General features: G+C 51.8%; 2 protein-coding genes across 7 annotated transcripts in view; one reads left to right on the top strand and one right to left on the bottom strand.

Annotated features, from left to right (window-relative positions):
* The window catches only part of SETDB1 (SET domain bifurcated histone lysine methyltransferase 1), a 30578-nt gene extending 21300 nt beyond the window's left edge, over nt 1-9278 (top strand). For 3 of the 4 annotated variants that reach the window (XM_036122946.2, XM_036122947.2, XM_036122945.2), the window contains exons 14-22: nt 167-283; nt 4581-4750; nt 5289-5917; nt 6999-7027; nt 7130-7262; nt 7497-7662; nt 8049-8260; nt 8522-8610; nt 8757-9278. In XM_036122946.2, the coding sequence (XP_035978839.1) occupies nt 167-283; nt 4581-4750; nt 5289-5917; nt 6999-7027; nt 7130-7262; nt 7497-7662; nt 8049-8260; nt 8522-8610; nt 8757-8874 (1663 nt within the window). In that variant the 3' untranslated portion in view covers nt 8875-9278. Of the gene's footprint in view, nt 1-166; nt 284-4580; nt 4751-5288; nt 5918-6998; nt 7028-7129; nt 7263-7496; nt 7663-8048; nt 8261-8521; nt 8611-8756 lie in introns of those variants that run through there. The other variant, XM_078072473.1, reaches the window with a different exon arrangement.
* Nucleotides 9279-9459: 181 nt separating this feature from the next.
* On the bottom strand, nt 9460-18542 carry CERS2 (ceramide synthase 2). Of its 3 annotated transcripts, none has more exons than XM_036122960.2 (11): nt 18410-18542; nt 13445-13618; nt 12908-13025; nt 12608-12726; nt 12112-12169; nt 11956-12006; nt 11629-11721; nt 11306-11434; nt 11002-11108; nt 10717-10870; nt 9460-10537 (listed from the first exon to the last, which is right to left on the bottom strand). In XM_036122960.2, the coding sequence occupies exons 2-11, from the start codon at nt 13615-13617 to the stop codon at nt 10397-10399; spliced, it is 1143 nt and encodes a 380-aa protein (XP_035978853.1). In that variant the 5' UTR covers nt 13618; nt 18410-18542; the 3' UTR covers nt 9460-10396. The 3 variants fall into 3 exon arrangements, with proteins under 3 accessions (XP_035978853.1, XP_077928600.1, XP_077928601.1); XM_078072474.1 differs by having other exon boundaries at nt 13445-13661; nt 18410-18531; XM_078072475.1 differs by lacking the exon at nt 18410-18542 and adding an exon at nt 14583-15283.
* Between the last annotated feature and the right edge of the window lie 718 nt (nt 18543-19260).

Genomic DNA, 19260 nt, shown 5'->3' with positions numbered 1-19260 from the left:
TTTCACTCTATCTTACTCTCACTCTGTCATGTTCTTACTGTCTCTTCCCTTCTCATTTACGTGTATGACAGAAAAGAATTTCACTGTCTTCTCCCTATCCTTTTGTAGTACTTCCTGCCTCCAAAGAAAGTCTCACAGCTCTAGCCGTCATACCCTTCTTTTTCAGGTCCAAATGTGCCTGTCATCAGCTAACTATCCAGGCCACAGCCTGCACCCCTGGCGGCCAGATCAACCCTAACTCTGGTTACCAGTACAAGAGACTAGAAGAGTGTTTGCCCACAGGGTAAGTAGGGGAAAGCGAAGTACCTCGGAGATGGAGTTCTAAAAATTAGAACCAAAAATAGAGTAACTGAAACCAGGTGTTTTTTATCAATTAAATCTTATTTACTGAATTTCCAGCACATGTTTCTTCCTTGGGCTTTCATTTAAATGAAGACTTCTAATGATTGAATAGGATCTAGGAATTGCAGTTAAAAATGTTCTTAATTTCATAGTTGTATGTATATCCTAACAGACTGGAGTTACGCCGGCAAGGGAGATGTGTTCAGAGAGAAATAGCAGGGACCTGATTATATAGGACTTTGTAAATGAGAATAAAAATTAGAACCAAATCATGGTGTGATAGGAAACTGTTAGAGAATTTTAAGCAGGCAAATGATGCCATCTGCTTTTTGAAGGTTACCGTGGCTGCTTTGTGGAGACTAGGTCTTAGGGCAGCAAAAGTAAAACTGGGAAATCCACTTAGGAGATTGATTACGGGAATATAGGCGAGAGACGGTGGTTGCTGGGGCTTGGACTAGAGTGCACACAGCGAGTAGAGCTGAAAGAGGGTAGAGTTGGGATTCATTTGGAGGTAGAGCTACAGAACTTGATAGATTGACTGGAGTGGGAGGGAAGTGGCAGAATCAAGGACAAGTCCTCTGAACTATACTTCAGCAACAAAGTGGGTGTTGGTGCTTTTTACTGAGAAGAGTAGAGGAGTGGCAGGTCTGGGAGAAACTCAGCTTCTGCTCTGGCCATGTTATGTTTGAGGTGCCTCCTAGGCACTCCAGGGAGAAATGTCAAGAAGGCAATAAGATTTCTGGAGAGAAGTATAAGGGCTGGACATAAAGAATTAGGAACCCTGAACACAGAGGGGAGAGGTGATATTTAAAGCCTGGATGAGTTCACGTAGAGAGAATATTGATAAAAGAAACGATAAGGGGGCCCAGGAATAAGCCCTGGGCTCTCCAACTAGAGACTGAGCAGAGGAGGTGAAGCCAGCATGTAAGATTGAGAAGGGCAGGGAAAGGGGCAGACAATGAAAGAGGGGGATATAAAACTTGGTAAAATGGTTATATGTGAACATGGAAACTAAGAAACCTGGTGCTCAAGATACATAATTAGCAGAGAGAACAGAAGAGAGGAGAAAAACATCAGTGAAATAATTCAGAAATTTTCCCATAATTGAAGGGTCTCTTTCCAAATGGAGAATGCCAGTCATGTCCCAGCATAACGGATGAAAATAGATCCCCACTAAAAAACGTGATGATAAAATGTGGTCATTGTGTCCACAGAACACTGAAGACAAAAAAAAAAAAAAATCCTAAAAGCTTCTGGAGAAGAGAAATAGACCATAAAAATAAAGACTCAGAATCTATATTCAGCCTTCTCAAAATAACATTGGAAGCTAGATGGAAATTAAGGATTCAGAATTCGAAGGGGAAATTATTTGTAACCTAGAGTTCTAAGCCCCAGGCTATGAGTTTTAAGTGTTAAACTAAAGACATTTTTTAGACATGAAATACCTCAAAATTGTCAATTAGTCCTCTTCCCAGAAAGTTAACTGGAGGGGCACCTGGGTGTCTCAGTCAGTTAAGCATCTGCCTTTGGCTCAGTTCGTGATCCCAGGGTCCTAGGATCAAGCCCCCGCATCAGGCTCCCTGCTTGGCAGGGAGCCTGCTTCTCCCTCTCCCTGCTGCTCTGCCTCCTTGTGCTCTCTCTCCCTCTAATAAATAAGTAAAATCTTCTAAAAAAAGAGAGAAGGAAGGAAGAAAGAAAAAAAAGAAAAAGTAAGTTAGTTAACTGGAATTGTTTGCCAGAATAAGGGGAAAAGTCAAGAGAGAGGAAGGCATACTGATCCAGGAAATAGAGGTTCCAACTCAAAAGAGGATTGAGGGGGCGCCCACAGATGGTGGGGTGAAGGAGCCTTCCAGGCTGACAGCTGTGCACCAGACAGGACAGCCAGCGTGAGAGCAGCGCGCATCCGGCTGCAAGAGGAGCTCTGGGAGAATGGGCTTGGTAGAAAACCTGGTATGTCTGAGGATCTTCACAAGAGATGGAGGCTACCAGGGAAGTCAGAAGATGAATTTGTGCTGAATGCAAGTTGAAAACTAAGCAAAGGAAAAGACAGTTACTAGCTTTAGCTGCATCCCTATATCATTTATGTTTTAATTATAATGAAACTTGAGTCTTGTAACAATGTTTAGATTTGCTAATGCTGGGCAGTAGATGAGTGTTCTTTTTTCGTGTTTGAAATGTTTCATAGAAATATTTTCAAATAACCACAAATAATATGTCACCTCCCTGCCTAAAACTTTAATAGCTTCCCACTGCACTTGGGATTTCATTCTAACTCTTAATCTTGGGTCACAAGACACTGTACTATCTGGCCCCTTCCTATCTCTCTCCCTCCAAAACTGTTCTAACCACACTGATATTCTTCAGTTACTGAATCCAGTTTGCCCAGTGTTTGCCAGCCTACCTCAGGGGCCTTTGTACATGCTGTGCCCTCTGCTTGGCATCTGTCACTGTTCTTTGCATGGTTATCTTCTTTAACCTTGAGCTCTCAGCTTTAATCTCACCTCCTCAGAGAGAGCTTTCCTGGCCACCCGAAAACTAGGTCATTTTTACTCCCTTCATGCTCTCATTTAGCACCCTGTTTGTGTTTTTTATAGCATCTGGGACAACTTTCATTTATGTGTTGCCTTGCTTTTGTTCTTTTTCATTAGCATATAAGCTCCATGGGGATGGGAACCTGTCTGTCTTGCTCAGCATGGTATATCACCGGCAGCTAACTGACCCAGTGCCTGGTACATAGTAACCACTCAAACAAATTTTGTTGAATGAATGAATGATACAGTATAGCTACTCTGAAAGTTTCATAGGGTGGTGATTAGACCTAAGTTCAAATTCTGACTTCATCCATTCTAAGCTGATCTTGTTTTATTAGCTGTAAATAGAAGAATTGAACACAAACACCCGCCATCCCTACTGAGGTTTTGAGGGACCTAATGAAGTTGTTTCTTGATATGGTGCTAGTTACATGGTGTGTTCAGTTTGTGAAAACTCATTGAGCTGTAGACATGTATGTGTACTTCCCTCTGTGTATATTATGCTTTCATTGTTTTATTTTTGGGTAATCTCTACAGTCAGTGTAGGGCTCAAACTCATGACCTCTGCAATTGAGTCACATGTTCTACCCACTGAGCCAGCCGGGCACCCCACTTCCCAAGATTTTAAGGTTAAAAAAACGTCCTTATAGGGCTGCTCCAAGGATAGAATAGAGAATATATGTAAAGCCTATTAGCACAATGCCAAACACAAAGTATATGTTTATATGTTCAGTGAATAGAAGCTGCTTTTACCAACTTTGTCCAAAAGGATAGGACTAATGTCATCAACTCTAAAATCGTACTGGTGTCATCTTTCCAACAGTAGATGGAGCAGAAACATTGATGCCTGAAAAGATACCTGTTTTCTCAGTATAACTATTAGCTAGATCTCTCTAATTTTGATAGTTTATTTTTTAAATAATCTGTGCAGTTCCTTAAACTTGATAGAATATGAGCTCCCTGAGAGGAAAGATTATGACTTTTTCCATTATTGAGTTCCCAGTGTTTTACGTAGAACAGCTTTTGGTGGTTAGTAAATGTTCACACAATAAAAGGATGAAAGTCAGCTATACCCAAACTTTTGTTCCAATTCCTCCTCTTTAGTCTCTCTCTTTTTTTAAAGATTTTATTTATTTATTTGACAGAGAGAGTTACAGTGAGAGAGGGAACACAAGCAGGGGGAGTGGGAGAGAGAAAAGCAAAGCCCCCCATCGAGCAGGGAGCCCGACTCGGGGCTCCATCCCAGGACCCTGGGATCATGACCTGAGCCGAAGGCAGGCGCTCAACGACTGAGCCACCCAGGCGCCCCTTTAGTCTCTTTCAGTATCTATTATATTGGCTTTTGCTTATCTCACATATCTTTATTTTTATATATCTCTTTCTATAAAGTGATGTAGTCTGTCTACTATTTCAACGGCTCTTAATCTGTATTCACATCAGTTTGCTTCCTTTTCTCCAGGTGATGGCATTCTGGTATTCACTGTTACTAACTAGTGCTATAAATTACCTGTATAAATCACTTTTCCCTCTTCTGAATTATTTCCTTGTGCTCTATTCCCAAATGAATCAAAGAGCATAGTTCCTAAATTCACTCACTTAGATCACTACCTACTAAATGATGAAACCTTAAGAATTGTAACAGTTCTATGGACTGAACGGATGCTCTGGTGATCATGTTATGATTGAGTTTATTGTCACTCCTCCCAGAGTTTACGAGTGTAACAAGCGCTGCAAATGTGACCCAAACATGTGCACAAACCGGTTGGTGCAGCATGGACTCCAGGTTCGGCTACAGCTATTCAAGACGCAGAACAAGGGCTGGGGTATCCGCTGCTTGGATGACATTGCCAAAGGCTCCTTTGTCTGTATTTATGCAGGTTGGTGATGAAACAAAAGAGTTGCCTCTGGGATTAGGACATGGTGGGGAATTGAATCGGAGAGGAGCTGAACAGAAGAATAAAACTTGGGAGTAAGAGGAGGCCAGGATTTTCTTCTGTAAAGAACAGGACAAGTGATGATGTACCTGTCTGGGTGGACCAGGAAGGGACGAAGAGCTTTATAAGGACAAGAAGGAAAAGGGATGAAAGTGGACGTGAGGATTTTTCAGACAAGGGACATGGGAGCAGAGTCCAGTGTGTCGTTTTCTCCCACGTCTCTCCATCCACAGGCTTTTAGCATAGCTGCGGACACCCTTTTGGTAAACCAAGAGGAAGATGGGATAGCAGAAAGGGCAAGATTTAAAACTAGAGGAAAGCTGCCTGTCTTCTCATAGTTAAGACCCTGAGGAGACAAGGGAGAGCCCATAATGGAGGTGTTTTGACTGTGTGCTGGTGGGCTCGGTATTGCTGGAAGGACCCCTATACTTTCTAAAAGATCCTCATAACCATGGAAGGCCTTTAATTCTCTTCACTCCAGGCAAGATCCTGACAGATGACTTTGCGGACAAGGAGGGCCTGGAGATGGGTGATGAGTACTTTGCCAATCTGGATCATATCGAGAGCGTGGAGAACTTCAAGGAAGGCTATGAGAGTGATGCCCCCTGTTCCTCGGACAGCAGCGGGGTAGACTTGAAAGACCAGGAAGATGGCAACAGCGGTACAGAGGATCCCGAAGAGTCCAATGATGACAGCTCCGATGATAACTTCTGCAAGGATGAGGACTTCAGCACCAGCTCCGTGTGGCGCAGCTATGCCACCCGGCGGCAGACCCGGGGCCAGAAGGAGAACGGCCTGTCGGAGACAGCTTCCAAGGACTCCCGCCCCCCAGACCTTGGCCCCCCGCATATTCCTATCCCTCCAGCGATCCCTGTCGGTGGCTGCAATCCGCCTTCCTCTGAAGAGACACCCAAGAACAAGGTGGCCTCGTGGTTGAGCTGCAATAGTGTCAGCGAGGGTGGCTTTGCTGACTCTGACAGCCGGTCCTCCTTCAAGACTAGCGAAGGTGGGGAAGGCCGGGCTGGGGGAGGCAGAGGGGAGGCTGAGAAGGCCTCCACCTCAGGGCTGGGCTTCAAGGATGAGGGAGACATCAAGCAGGCCAAGAAAGAGGTAAGTGGTGGCAGGAAACTCTGAGAGTGGCAGCTTCTGTGTAACTTTGGTGTAGTGACTTAATGTGGCTTACTTTCACTCTTCAGCGTGTAGATTACGTGCAGATGGGTATCTGTGGCAAACCGGATTATCTCCCCCTCCACGCAGCACATGCCTAGTGCTGAAAGGACCAAATTATCTTAAAATCAACCTAGGGAAGAAGTATCTGGTTCATTCGAAAGTAAAGGATATATAAGTAGTTTGGTTTTTTTTTAAGATTTTATTTATTCATTTGACAGAGAGAGACACAGTGAGAGAGAGAACACAAGCAGGGGGAGTGGGAGAGGGAGAAGCAGGCTCTCTGCGGAGCAGGGAGCCCGATGTGGGGCTCGATCCCAGGACCCTGGGATCATGACCTGAGCCGAAGGCAGACGCTTAATGACTAAGCCACCCAGGCGCCCCAGTAGTTTTTTTTTTTTTAAGTTAAGTGTTACTTCATGTTATCTACAGCATTGATTTCAAATTATCTACAGCATTGCTGTCTTTTGTTATACTTAAAAACCAAGAATTGAGGGGCGCCTGGGGTGGCTCAGTTAGGCATCTGACTCTTGATTTAGGCTCAGGTCATGATCTCAGGGTCATGAGATGGAGCCCGGCATTGGGCTCAAGTCTACTTGAGATTCTCTCACTCTCTCCCTCTGCCCCCTCCCCCTGCTTGCACTCTCTATCTCGGTCTCTCTCTCTCTCTCAGATAAATAAATCCTTAAAGAAAAAAACCAATTGATTCTAGATGTATTTTTATTGATGTTGAAACTTAGCACATTATGGGTGGTAAACTGTGTCCCTTGTCCTTGTAAGATTCTGCCCGTAGTGTTTGCCTTGAGCATTTTATGCCTGTCATTGGAAAGGCTGGAAACCCCCTCTCAGGTGGTGTCCTCATGAGAACATGAGTGTTCTGTCAAGCTGCAGAGCAATCTCTATAGATAGCGTACTTCTCACTAGCTGAGGTCTTTGGAGGTCATTTGAGATCAAGTCTAATTGTTGGATTTGTTACTCAGGACCATTGAAAACATTTTAACCTTTCACTTGCTCTCTTTTCCAGGACCCTGATGACCGAAACAAGACGTCAATGTAAGAGCCTCTCTTTCTGACCTGTTTCCAGATCTGCCTTGTTTCAAGCCTATCAAAGAAACCCATCATCTGACCCCCTCTCATCCCTTCTCCTCCCATTAGAGTTACTGAAAGCGCTCGAAATTATGGTTACAATCCTTCTCCCATGAAGCTTGAAGGACTTCGCCGCCCACCTAGTAAGACTAGTATGCATCAGAGCCGACGACTCATGGCCTCTGCTCAGTCTAATGCTGATGTAAGTGACATTCTTCCTCAAGCTGTACCTCACCTCATCAGGGCCTTAGTGATAATTCCCAATATATCCCTTGTTTCTTTGGCTGTGGCTTCCTGCCTCCTTTTTCCTTCAGCCAGCATTTAATCTTTCTCTTGCTGTAGTCTTAGCTTCTTCCTGTCTAACTGTAGAAAGAGCAAGAACTTGAATGGGTCCTCTCCATTTACTCTTCTTTCTTCTCACCCTTCTGTTTCCCAGGATGTCCTAACATTGTCCAGCAGCACAGAAAGCGAGGGGGAAAGTGGGACCAGCCGGAAGCCCACCACTGGTCAGACTTCAGCCACAGCAGTGGATAGCGATGATATCCAGACCATCTCCTCTGGCTCTGAGGCAGATGACTTTGAGGACAAGAAGAACATGTCTGGTAGTCTGGAAGAATGTTGGGGGTAGTAGGAAGGGATGGTAGGAAAGTTGGGATAGGGGCTTTTCTAAGGAAGCTAAAGAAGTGGGAAAACATTCAGATCTTAAAGAGTTGACGCATGTCTGGGAGGATTCTCTGATTCCCAGCTCAGCTGTTAATGTTGTTCAACACATCCCCTTCCTCTCTCCTTTTCACTTCCCTACTCTCTTCCCTCAGCTCCTTTACCCAGCAGCTCTAATCCTGCTTGAAAAAACTGCCAAGTAGGATCTTTGCTTTCAGGGTCACAGCTCATCAGTATTCCTGCAGTGCAATGAGTGGGATGGAAATGGGGGTCGAAGGTCCAGTCGTGAGGTGGGATGGGGCCTAACCCTGTTCTCCTTCCTGTCCAGGTCCAACAAAACGCCAGGTGGCAGTAAAATCAACCCGAGGCTTTGCTCTTAAATCAACCCATGGGATTGCCATTAAATCAACCAACATGGCATCCGTGGAAAAGGGGGAGAGTGCACCTGTTCGCAAGAACACACGCCAGTTCTATGATGGGGAAGAGTCTTGCTATATCATTGATGCCAAGCTCGAAGGCAACCTGGGCCGCTACCTCAATGTGAGACCCCTCTCTCTCCCCTCTAGATGCTGGATTATCCCACTGTCCTCAAATGTTTAGTTCTTTTTAACACAACTATATACACCTACCTTTACTTGTTAGAAATTCTTGATCTTTAGGATCTTAAAGAGGTAGCTTTCTTTCAGAACTTCTCTGCTATGATGGGGAGGATCAAATGGCATTTTTTTGTCCAACTCACGCTCACCCCACAAAGCTGGGTGGTTTTCTCGGTTCTTATGGGTCCTGTCCTTAAACCCACAGCATAGCTGCAGCCCCAACTTGTTTGTCCAGAATGTCTTCGTGGACACTCACGATCTTCGCTTCCCCTGGGTGGCCTTCTTTGCCAGCAAGTAAGAAGGGGTCAGGGAGGGGGCTGGTTGGGTAAGAGCCGCAGCCCAGGGTTGAGGAGGGGCAGCCCCCCCACCTGGTGCTCCAGCTCCGCTCGCGCGTGGTGACGTGCTGCCTTCGCCGCCCCCTCCCCTGTCTTCCTGCCCAGGAGGATCCGGGCTGGCACAGAGCTCACGTGGGACTACAACTACGAGGTGGGCAGTGTGGAAGGCAAGGAACTGCTCTGCTGCTGCGGGGCCATCGAGTGCAGAGGGCGTCTTCTTTAGTGGACAGCCTTCTTCTCAACTTTCCGAACCCTTCCCGAACCGTCCTTTCCTCAGGAACTGGGTCTTCCTGACTGTTCAACTCTGACCCCCACGTCTCCCGTCTAGCTCTTCCCCCAGCTCCTGGTAGGTAGAAATGGGAGCTCTGGATCAGGAGATCCCTTCCAATGTGGTGCTAGCAGGCAAGGTCCCTCCTCCACCTCCTGAAGCGCCGGGGGTGGGGGGAGGTCACCGCGCCGACCTGGGCCTGATCTCCCTCAGTCCTCCTGTTACTCCTCCCTCCCAGCCTATGTTTGTTCAAGTGTTCATGCTTCTGACAGACTTCATTCCTGGAATGAGGGCTGTGTATTTACTATCCTTGATTTGTATGGTTTCTTGAATGTCTTTTAACAAGATGTTAAAACGAAGATTGTGATTTGATTTATCTTCCTCAGCCCCCATTCTCCCAGTTCTGGGTCTTTCGGTGACAGAGCTATTTCCGCCCCCAATCCTTCCCAAGGGGCAGCTGTCATTAATCTCATACCTTCTCTACCTTTGCTTTTTCTTATTTGCCATGTAAAATTTTAAAAAGGAAACATTACATAACCATGAGGAAGACTACCTTAGTTTATTTAGTTGATCTCCCTTCTCAGTTCCTACTAGTCTCAGACACTTATTACCATGTTTTACTTAATCTTTAATATATTTTAATTAAAAAAAAAAACCATTAACAGTACATTTTGGTCTGAAGTGGTCCCTCTGCTGAAATGCCAGGTGCTAGCTGTAATTCTGGCTTTAAAACCAAAACACCAAATGTTTAATAAATAAAAATAAGAACTAATTGCCATTCTATTCCAAACCAGCTAGCCTAGGGGATGAGGCCAGAGGAAGGAGGCAGTAAGATCTTAGACCTGTGATGACAGAGAGCTGGCAGAGAAATAACACGTAGACCATCCAAGCAGTCCCAGTATGGGCCCCCAACACACACACTTTTTTGGCAGAGGTAGGGTAAGGGTCTTATGTACCCTCCTACACTCAATTCATTTGTGTCTCAGGAGGGAAAAAAAGTTAAAGCTCAGCTTTGGTTTCTGGCCCAAGTTAGGGAACCTAGAAAGGTGAGCCTTGGTCCATCTTTGGCAGAATGAGGCCCACAGATGGGACAGTAAGGCACGACCCTGGCTCTGGAGGTCAGGGAGTCTGAAGCAAACAGCTAGGGCCAAATTCTGAAGAATAAGGAATGTGAGTTGTAATTGCCACCCCCAGAGCTGAGGCAGGGCCTCAAAAGCAATAGAAAGGACAACCTAGAAAACAGAGAGGAAAATAAGTCCATCCCCCCCTCTGACAAAGGATATACCAACCTCCCCTCTACCTGGGGATAGGCTGGTTAGTTTGGTTAAAGGCAACTGGGTGACAAGCAGGGGGTTGGGACACAGGAACTCTCTCCTTGCTTTCTGCTTTCTCCCCAGGGCTTAAAGTGGTCCTCTGGGGAGGCCAGCCTAGTTCCTTGGCTTTATGCATTAATCTGAGGGGCAGCAGGGACAATGGTTCAGTCATTCTTACGATGGTTGTTACTGAGGACAGGGTGGCCGTTGGCTAGGGGTCGGCTCTTTGCCCCTCCCCCAGCTACAGCCTCCTCCCCCTCTGAGCTCTCCGTTTCTTCCCGGTCGCTGCGTTCATCTTCTACCAGCTGTGGAGAGGGAAAAGAAGGGTTACGTGCTGTCCTCAAACGCTTACGGAATGCCTCTCTCGGCAGGCTTGTCCTACTGCACCCAGGGCGCCACAGGAGTGTCTTAGGACGCTTGCCGATGGGGCGGGGAGGTTGGCTGCTTCTAGAGTTGAAGGTAGCAGGGCCTACGGATCATTCACCTTTCCAGTTATGAACTTGTGGGCCATGCGCAGAATGAGGTAGGCCCAGAAGATATGCAGCAGCTGTAGCACCCCCATCATGGAATTGAAGAAGTAGTAGCCGAAGAAGGCAGGATAGAGCTCCAGTGGGTAGACCACAGTGCAGTGCAAGATCCTGCCACGGGAAAGGACAGACGGGCTTGTAAACACACGAAGGAGGGGGTTGGGGTAAGGACAGATAAATGAGGTGGGGAGAGGCAAGACTCCTGATTCCTTGAGGACAGGAGTATAGTCTGGCCTACTCACCAGAAGGGCAGGATGACCAGTCGGGTGATGATGAAGACAATGGCGAAGACGATGAAGATGTTGTTGCAGGTGTTTTTCCATCCCGCATAGTTAAACATCTTGGCTGACTGCACAGATAGCCCCCGTCCATCATCACAGGCTCCTGACTCTCCCACATACATTCATATATACGCTGGCTCTGTGCCCCCACCTCCTTGGTCCCAGGAATGTCAACCCCCACCACCACCACCCCCCAAAATAGGAGAGGGACAGGAGAACCTGCACCGGAGTCTCTAGGTTTGAAGAAATGCCCAGGAAGCCTGACCTCTAGCAGGTAGTCGGAAGAGTCATGCAGAGCCATGATCAGCGTCCCTGCTCGGATGTAATTGGCAAACCAGGAGAAGCTGATGAGGATGATGGTAGCCACGTGGTGGATGATCTGTTCCTTGAAATCCTGCAGAAAAGATGCAGGCTCCAGGGGACTTTTTCCTGTTCCCCAGCCCCCACTCTAATCCTACTTCCTCCCCCTTCCACTTAGTTCCCCTTAACCCACAGCTCCATCCAAATACTCAGAAATCAAAGGGGAAGGCTCTCCGTCCAGGGCTTTGTTTTGGCTTCTAGGCTTAATGGCACAGCTCCCTGACCCACCTTTCGCTTGACATCAGAGGCAATGCTGAAGAGCAGGGACCAGTAGAAAGAAAGTTCAATCATGTAGTACCAATACTGGGAAGGGATGGTGCTCTGTGTGGAAGAAAGGAGAGAAAGGGAAAGGTAAGGTACCCCAAACAACAGGACCCAAGGGTCTCACTGTCCAACCCAGCCCTTCTACCCCGGGGTTGTTTAGCACCATGACTCCAGTGCCTTCTGCCACGTGTTCCAGAGACCATCTCTTCATAAGGGTGTACATGTCCTAGTCCTGCCCTACCTTGATCCTCTTAATCACCCCAGATAAGGAGTCAGGACCCCATCTCATACCTGTATGGGATATCCCTCCCAAACCTTCTTCATGTCATAGAACCAGGGTTTCTGCAGAGAGACGGTGAGAGGTTAAGAGAGGAGGGACCCACATTCTATGGCCTCACACCACCTTGACAGAGAACCTACTCCCACCTCCCAGGAACCCCCACTCACGTCCACAATGACGGCCATGCCAGCAATGAAAGCGATCAGGTAAAAGGTGAATCTCCAGCTGGAAGAGGAAGCAGAAAGGGCGAGGAGAGTGGCTGGGAGAGGGGCACAGCCCTCCAACCACTGCCAAGTGCCCCCAGATATCTTCCCTCTCAATATCATTAATCGGGGTGCCTGGGTGGCTCAGTCAAGTGTCTGCCTTCGGCTCAGGTCATGATCCCAGGGTGCTGGGATCGAGCCCCGCATTGGGCTCCCTGCTCCGCAGGAAGCCTGCTTCTCCCTCTCCCACTCCCCCTGCTTGTGTTCCTGCTCTCACTATCTCTCTCTCTGTCAAATAAATAAAATCTAAAAAAAAAAAAAAAAAGAATATCATTAATAACCAAATTCACCTCCTCACTTAGGCACAACCTCTCCCTGCATATAGCCATGGCCCACCCCTCGCAGCAAGACATCAGACCTTCCTCTGCCACCCAGCTTCTCTGGCCCCAACCTCCCCTACCTGGCTTCTCGGAACTTCTTGAGGAGACTGGGCCGGTCCTGGTTTCGGCGGCGGCGGAACCAGCGCTCCACCTGGCGGCCAGAGAGCCCACTCTGCCGCGACAAGAGCTCTACCTCTGCCTGGGTGTGGTGAAGAAGCCCATTACGTTCAGCGCCCCCATCCTCCCGCCACCGCCTCCCAGCAAGAGCCTAGGTCAGCACCACTGCCCTCTCATCTCTTCACCCACCAGGGCTGGCTTTGCAACCTGCGCCCTCCCCAGGGCGCACTCAGTGATCCCAGAGCAGGGCCTGCGGCGCACACCTGTTTGGGCTGCTTGCCACTGGTCAGGTAGAAATGCTCCAAGGTGGGGTTGGGTGGTGCCCGCAGCCGAGTTTTCTCCTTTACATTCAGAAGGGCGGCCAGTGGTGTAGCCACATAACTGAGGAAGGGACAGGAGTGAGAAGGGTCTGTCTCTTTAAAGCACCTCAGTCTCTTGGTAGCCCCTAGCTGGCAGGGGAAAGAACTGCAAGCTCAGGCAACTTTATCCTGGGCCTCAGTTTCCCGGCAACCCCCTCTGTGGCCTCCTTGGGCTGCCCAAAGCTGACAAAGCTGCCTGTGTTCACTAGTGACCAGGCGGGGTGGAGAGGGAGAACAAATGACCATTGAAGGAAAGGGCCTGGGGGTGCTGAGCCCTCAGGAAGACAATGCTGCGTTCAGTGGGGGGGCACATAGTAGGCAGGGATCTGGGTGGCCAGAAGAGCAGGGTCCGGGACCAATTAAACAGCAAGAGACAAACTTAAGTGCAAGAAACTGTGGCTGGCGGCCAGGGAAGGCATGGGGGAAGGTTGGTATGCTCACAGCTCAAAGAAGTATCGAACGATGAGGAAGAGCAAGGCCAGGGGTAGTGTGATGTAGAGGTCTGAGGCTTTGGCGTAGACACGTCCATCCCGGTCTTCTAGATCAGCCCAAGTTAAGTTCACAGGCAGCCACAGCCGTTCCCACCAGAAGTAGTCATACAAGGTCTGGAGCATCCTGAGTGAGGAGGGGGGAAGGCAGAAGGCATCACAGGGGGCAGCTATGGGGGAAGAGAAAGATGAAAGTTTCCATGGTATAACAAAGGAGCAGGGGACAGAGACTCAAGCCCTGGAGCCTGGTCCTGGCCACATGGCCTTGGACAAACCAGTTTCCTTGTCTGTAATATGGTGGCTTTCCAGTTCTAACATTCACCATTTACAACTGAAGATGATGCTGACGACCCCCAGGAGTCCCAGTTCTCTAGAACTAAGAACCTTGGGGTCTCCCCGTCATTTTGCTACCCCGGCATGGAGGACAGGCAGGATCTGGCCCTAGAAGTTATAACCAACAATCTGAGTAAAGTGGGAGGCACCTTCTCTTCCCCCCACCCCCACTCTCCAGCTAGCCCCTCCATCCCTCAAGCCAACCCACAGCTGGAGGCTTCTGTGCCAAGGAAGCCCAAAAACAGATTGCAGGGCTTAGGCAAACCCTACCTCCTCCTTCCCTACAACCCATCTGGACAGCAGGTCCCTAGGGAAAATTAAGAGGCCAGAGTAAAGCAAAATTATGTCCCTAAAGGATGGCGAGCTCCAGGACAATCAGTAAACATCAAACTATTCCACAGGAGATTAACACCCCATGCCGAGCCATCCAATCCCTGCACATAAGGCAGAAGAACTATCTGAAGCGTCTTTTCAGAAACAAAGTGAAGGCAAGGCTGCAAAGAATTTGGGATTGGGGGCCAGACAATGGAGACAGAAGACCGAGGCATCTGGTGGAACTAGGAGCTATTTCTTAAGGCTCATCCAGAAAATAGTAACTAGTCTGCAGGGGAACACCCATCACAAAGACTCTCAGCTCAGGGAAAAGCTGTTGCTTCCCCAGCCCCCCAGCCCCCCAGCCCGCCTCCCCCATTCCTTCCACAGGGAGGTAGTGACCAACCACCGGCCACTTGGATACTGGAATGAGGGAGGGTACAGACCTCCTGAGAGGTGTCCTCTAGAGCCGTTGTCTGTGGCTCCCGAGGGGGGACAGCAGCTGCTGGGAGCTGAGAGCACAGCAGCAAGATGGTCCCACGGAGTCAGTGATGCCAGGACCAACAGAATGCCTGGCAGTCCTGGGACTCGGCAGTGAAGACCAGCGGGACGACACGGGCAGAAGTTTCTGGGCCCCCAGCCCTCATCCTCTCAGGAGGGCGGGGCGGGGGGCGGGGATGCTGGTATTCAGGCTGACTTAGAACTAAAAGCTGACGCAGAAGGAAGGTGGTGTCCTCCCACCGGGAGGGAAGAGAGTGGGAGACTTGTCCACCGCGCACCACAGAGCGCGGTGCCCCTGGCTGAAGGCTGATCAGATCTGGGCCGAGCGGGGCTGGTGCTCCGCCGGCTCTTCCCCCGGCTCCGCCCACACCCACCACACAAGCACTTGCGAAATCCCTCTCAGAAATCCCTCTCGGCCTGTCACGGGTCAGTATTCCAGCTCGAGGACTTTACCCTCTTGTCCCCACTGCTGGTCACTGCTCTCAGATGAAGTCAGAGGTCAGCACTGACAAGGAGCTTCAGCTCCACCTTCGCCCAGGAACACTCATACACACTCATACACACACACACACACTCTCCAGGCCTCAGCTCCCGAGGGCACTGCCCCTTCCCCTCTACCTTAGCCAGAATAAATATTTAATTAGTTAAAGAGATGGAAGCCTTTGGAACCGAACAAAATTAAACATAATTCTCCACAGTGGAACTTCTCCCACACAACCATGTGCAAACACACTTTTTTTCACAGAGAAAATTGAGTAGAGAAGGAAAAGGCAGAATACCTAGATGTGCTAGCATGCCTCTGGATCCTCCTTCCCACCTTTTTAGCTTAGCTAGATTGGAGGTGGGGGAAAATGACTGACACGTCCCCTGACTTCCATGTCTCTTAGAGCCCACCTTGTCCTCCACTGAGATCTAAAGCCAAAAGTACAGACAGGCCTGGGTATCGGGCCCCATTCCCACCCTGGTCAGTGGAAACTGGCAGGAAGTTTCTCTGTGAGGGACATTTGGAGGATTAAAGATTCAGAGGGCTGGCTGGGGTCCCAGAGGGTGTGAGTGGGGCCCCTCTCCCTGACTCCTGGGGCCCAGGATTGTCTTCTACCCGTCTATACCTACAAAGAAGGTGAGGAGCTGGAGAAGTTAGCAGAAAAAGGGCCAGAGAGTGGTCAAGGGCAAGCACCAGGAGAGTGCAATTATCTCAACCCCAAGACAAGATGACACCTATCTCCTTCCCATCCCAAGCAGGGAGAGCCAGAGAACGTGGTGAAATGCAGATTAATGGGGGCTCTCTCACACCTGGGTAGCAGGCTTTCTGTGACCACAGCCCTCCCTTGCTGCCCAGTACTTCCATTAGCAGAGTAAAGCTACCCCATCCCTGCCCCCTCCCCACCCCCAGAGCCTAGCCCAGCAGGGAGAGGCACCAGATTCAGCAGGGTCAGGGCTTCTGACTCAACATGGGGGGCAGGGTGGGGAGGACAACAGGGGCTCCCGGCAGCCTCGCTTACACACCCGCTCAGAACCAACAGGTCTGCTCCGAGGCAGGGATGCTAGCTTCTTGGCACCAGCGCGCCAAGCCAAGCACGGGATCCCATAAACAAGAGGCTGCGGCAAGAAGACAGGGACCTGGACTCGGTATAGGGAGACAACCCTGCTTTTCTGGCCAGTTGGCCCTCAGGGTAGATATCTGATTGTCTGAGGGAGAAATCACACCTACAGATATTCTCCCACTCACAGAATTTACTCACCGCACACGTGAAGAGACAACAGAGTGTGTGTGTCTGTCTGTCCCTCTCACATAGACACACCTGCCTCAGAGACACAGACGCCACTCTCTGAGGCACAGGCTGCAGAGGGGCCGGCAGAGCAGGGATTTCACGGGCACTGGATTACCAGGAACTTGAAGAGGGCTCTGCCCAGCCCCCAGCCGTTGCCCCATCTCTGACTGACCCCTCCCAAACCCTCAGAGATGGATGTAAAGGGGGCGGAGGGTCCCCATGGGGGCCTGTAAACCCAGAATGCTGAGAGGGCAGAGGTTTGAGTCCATGAGGCAGGGATCTCAAAGACTCAATGTGAAAACAGTCCCGCTGGCTCTCAGAGCTTGAAGAAATAATTGAGCAAAATAGGATCAGCAGAGGAGGAGAGACTGACAAACACAGGGTCCCACAGGCTCCCAGCTGCCACTGAAGCCTGAGGGACTACCAAAAAAGTGGGAGGATTCGAGTAAGTCTTGTTGAAAACTTTCTTTTAGCAACAGCGTGTTAGGAACTCGAAGGCTGCAGCATGGATGAAGCCAACAGGAGGTTTGCCATTGCTCCAGAAGGCAGGGTAGGTCCCCAAATTTAGCTTATCTGGGCCGCCCCACTAGAGGCCCCAACACACCCAAATACTGCATGTGACTAGAGCCTCCAGGAGCAGGGGGAGGCCGGCAGGTTAAAGAGGTGGGGGGGGGGGCAGCGCTGAGGAGCACAGTAAAGGACCCGCAGGGTGCCAGGCTCCTGGCCAGTGACAGGGGAGAGAGGAGGCCCTGCCTCCAGGGGGAAAGCTGGCCAGAGGCCCCAGTGAAGGGACTGGGCCTTGGGGTACCAAGGGAGACAAGGAACTCTCTCTCTTTGGAACAGAGAATCTGTGCAGGTCACTTTATGATTCGGGCCAGGCCCAGAGGGACAAGGCTGCAGACAAGTCCTTATCCCTAGGAGCCCATCACAAGTGCAGTCAGCCACCCACATTTGGCCCCGGTCACCTGGACTTTGGTACGGGGCAGCGACCCCCTCCAACACAGATGTGGGAGGGATTGCCTGCTGGAGGCCTTCCCAGATTCGCTTCTCTGTGAAGAGGGGCTCACTCCGTTCCTCAGGATCCTCAAAAGCCCCCTGAGTACTGGGTCTAGCAACTCAGGGAATCAAGCCCAGGTTTTGATGCCGGGAGCCTGGCTTGGGGAGAGAGAGAAACCCCCAAGCTGAGGCCAAATATTAGCGCCACACACCTGCAATTAACCTACTTGCCAGGGAGCCTCCAGGCCGGTAATTAACAAGCCGTGGCCCCGAAAACCAGTTTCACCAGCAGCTTCCCCCTCCCCAGCCCAGCCACACACACCCCATAACGGTATAGGAGCCTTAGCCTTGGGGGGCCGGGGCAGACACTCAGAGCCACTCCTTCCTGTTTCCCGTTAAGCACATGGACGCTCTGACCCCGCTCCCGCAGCGGGCACCGGGGGCCGGTGCGAACAGAAAGCAGCAGGACCCTCCCCGCCCTCCCACTCCAGCCACCGGACCGGTGCAGGCCAGGAGCGACGCCGCGGGCCCGCTGCCAGGCTGGGGCTCTCGCGCAAATGGTCACCAAGCTCTTCTCCCCAACAAAGGGGGCGCCTGTGGCTCGGGCCCTCCCTCCACCCCTACCTGTTGCCAGGAGGGCTTGCCTCTCCCGGCTCGGGGCGGCGCGCCCCACCACGCCGAGGCGCCCGGCCAGCCTGCCCTCGGGCGGCGCTGGGGGCCCGGCCGCTCCCGCGAGGCGCTCCGGCCCGCCCTCCCCCAGGCCCGCCGCCATGAGCGCGCCGGGCACAGGCCCCCGAGCCCGCGGCTGCCGCCCCCCGCCCGGCCGCCCAGAGCCCGCGCCCCGGGCCCTCTGCCCTTGTCGCCCCCTGCTCCCTCCGCAGCGGGGGCCCTCTCGGCGGAGCCGCGGCGGAGCGGCCCCCACTTCGCCCAACTTTTCCGCGGCCGCTCCCCGCCCCACCCCTGCGCGCAGCGCCCGCGGCTCCCAAGCTGGGGTCCCGACTCACTCGGCGGCAGCGGCGTCGCGGAGCTGGCCCGGCCGGGAGCCGCTGCTCCGTCTCTCCTGGCGTCCGCGCTCCGGCCCCCCCTCCGGACTGGCTCGGCTCGCTCCTCTCCTCCCCCTTCCGCCCGCCCGCCCGCCCGCTCCCTCCCTCCTTCCTCCTCCGCCCGCCGAGCCCAGCCGAGCCGCGTCCAAGCCCAGCCCGGGAGAGCAAGGCCGCGAGCGGCCCAGGAACCGGGAGACTGGGCGTGGGCCTGCGGCCCGGCGACGGCAGGGCAGAGGAGGGAGGGCAGCGGGGCCCAGGCCTGTGCGCGGGGCGGCCTCGCCCAGCCCCCGCTCGCTGCCGCCGCCCCTTTCCCGGCCCTGGGACCCGCGCCCTCGCGGGCCAGCCCCGCGGCCGCGCCCACTGTAATCTCGGCACCGGGAGAACCCCCCGAGGAGGGAAGGCTGTGTGCGGGCCCGGCGGCCACTCCGGGCTCTCCGTGGCCCTCGGGGTCAGACCCGCGAGATGCCCGGGGATCCCGGGCCAGCAGCGGCCGAGCGCCTGCCCCACCCGCCCGCCCCCAACTGCGGTCGGCGACTTCAGCCCTGCTGCGGCCCCCGGTTCCCCCGGCCCGACCGATTGCCACACTTCCCAGCTCTATACCCACTGAGCGGCGGAGGGAGGAGAGCGAGCGCCCCGGCTTCGGGCGAGCGAAGCCTGGGGGAGTCCCTTCCGAGTGCGGTGCGGCCAGGCCGAGCGCCTCTCCGGGCCGGCCCAGGCAGCGGACCCTCGTGATTCCATTGCCCTTCCCTGCGCAGAGCCTGCGGCCCCTGCGAGATCCCCCACTGCATCCCCGCCACAAAACCCACGTTTCC

The sequence above is a fragment of the Halichoerus grypus genome, chromosome 5 (genome assembly GCF_964656455.1).
Source record: "Halichoerus grypus chromosome 5, mHalGry1.hap1.1, whole genome shotgun sequence".
In the NCBI taxonomy this organism is placed as follows: Eukaryota; Metazoa; Chordata; class Mammalia; order Carnivora; family Phocidae; genus Halichoerus; species Halichoerus grypus.
This window is presented reverse-complemented; position numbering and strand designations above follow the sequence as displayed.

Coding starts and splice junctions, on each gene's coding strand:
- CERS2 (XM_036122960.2), bottom strand. CDS start 13,617: ATGCTCCAGACCTTGTATGACTACTTCTGGTGGGAACGGCTGTGGCTG. Junction 13,026..13,444: donor GTTCGATACTTCTTTGAGCT/GTGAGCATACCA, acceptor TCCCTTCCTCAG/TTATGTGGCTACACCACTGG. Junction 12,007..12,111: donor GCATGGCCGTCATTGTGGAC/GTGAGTGGGGGT, acceptor GTCTCTCTGCAG/AAACCCTGGTTCTATGACAT.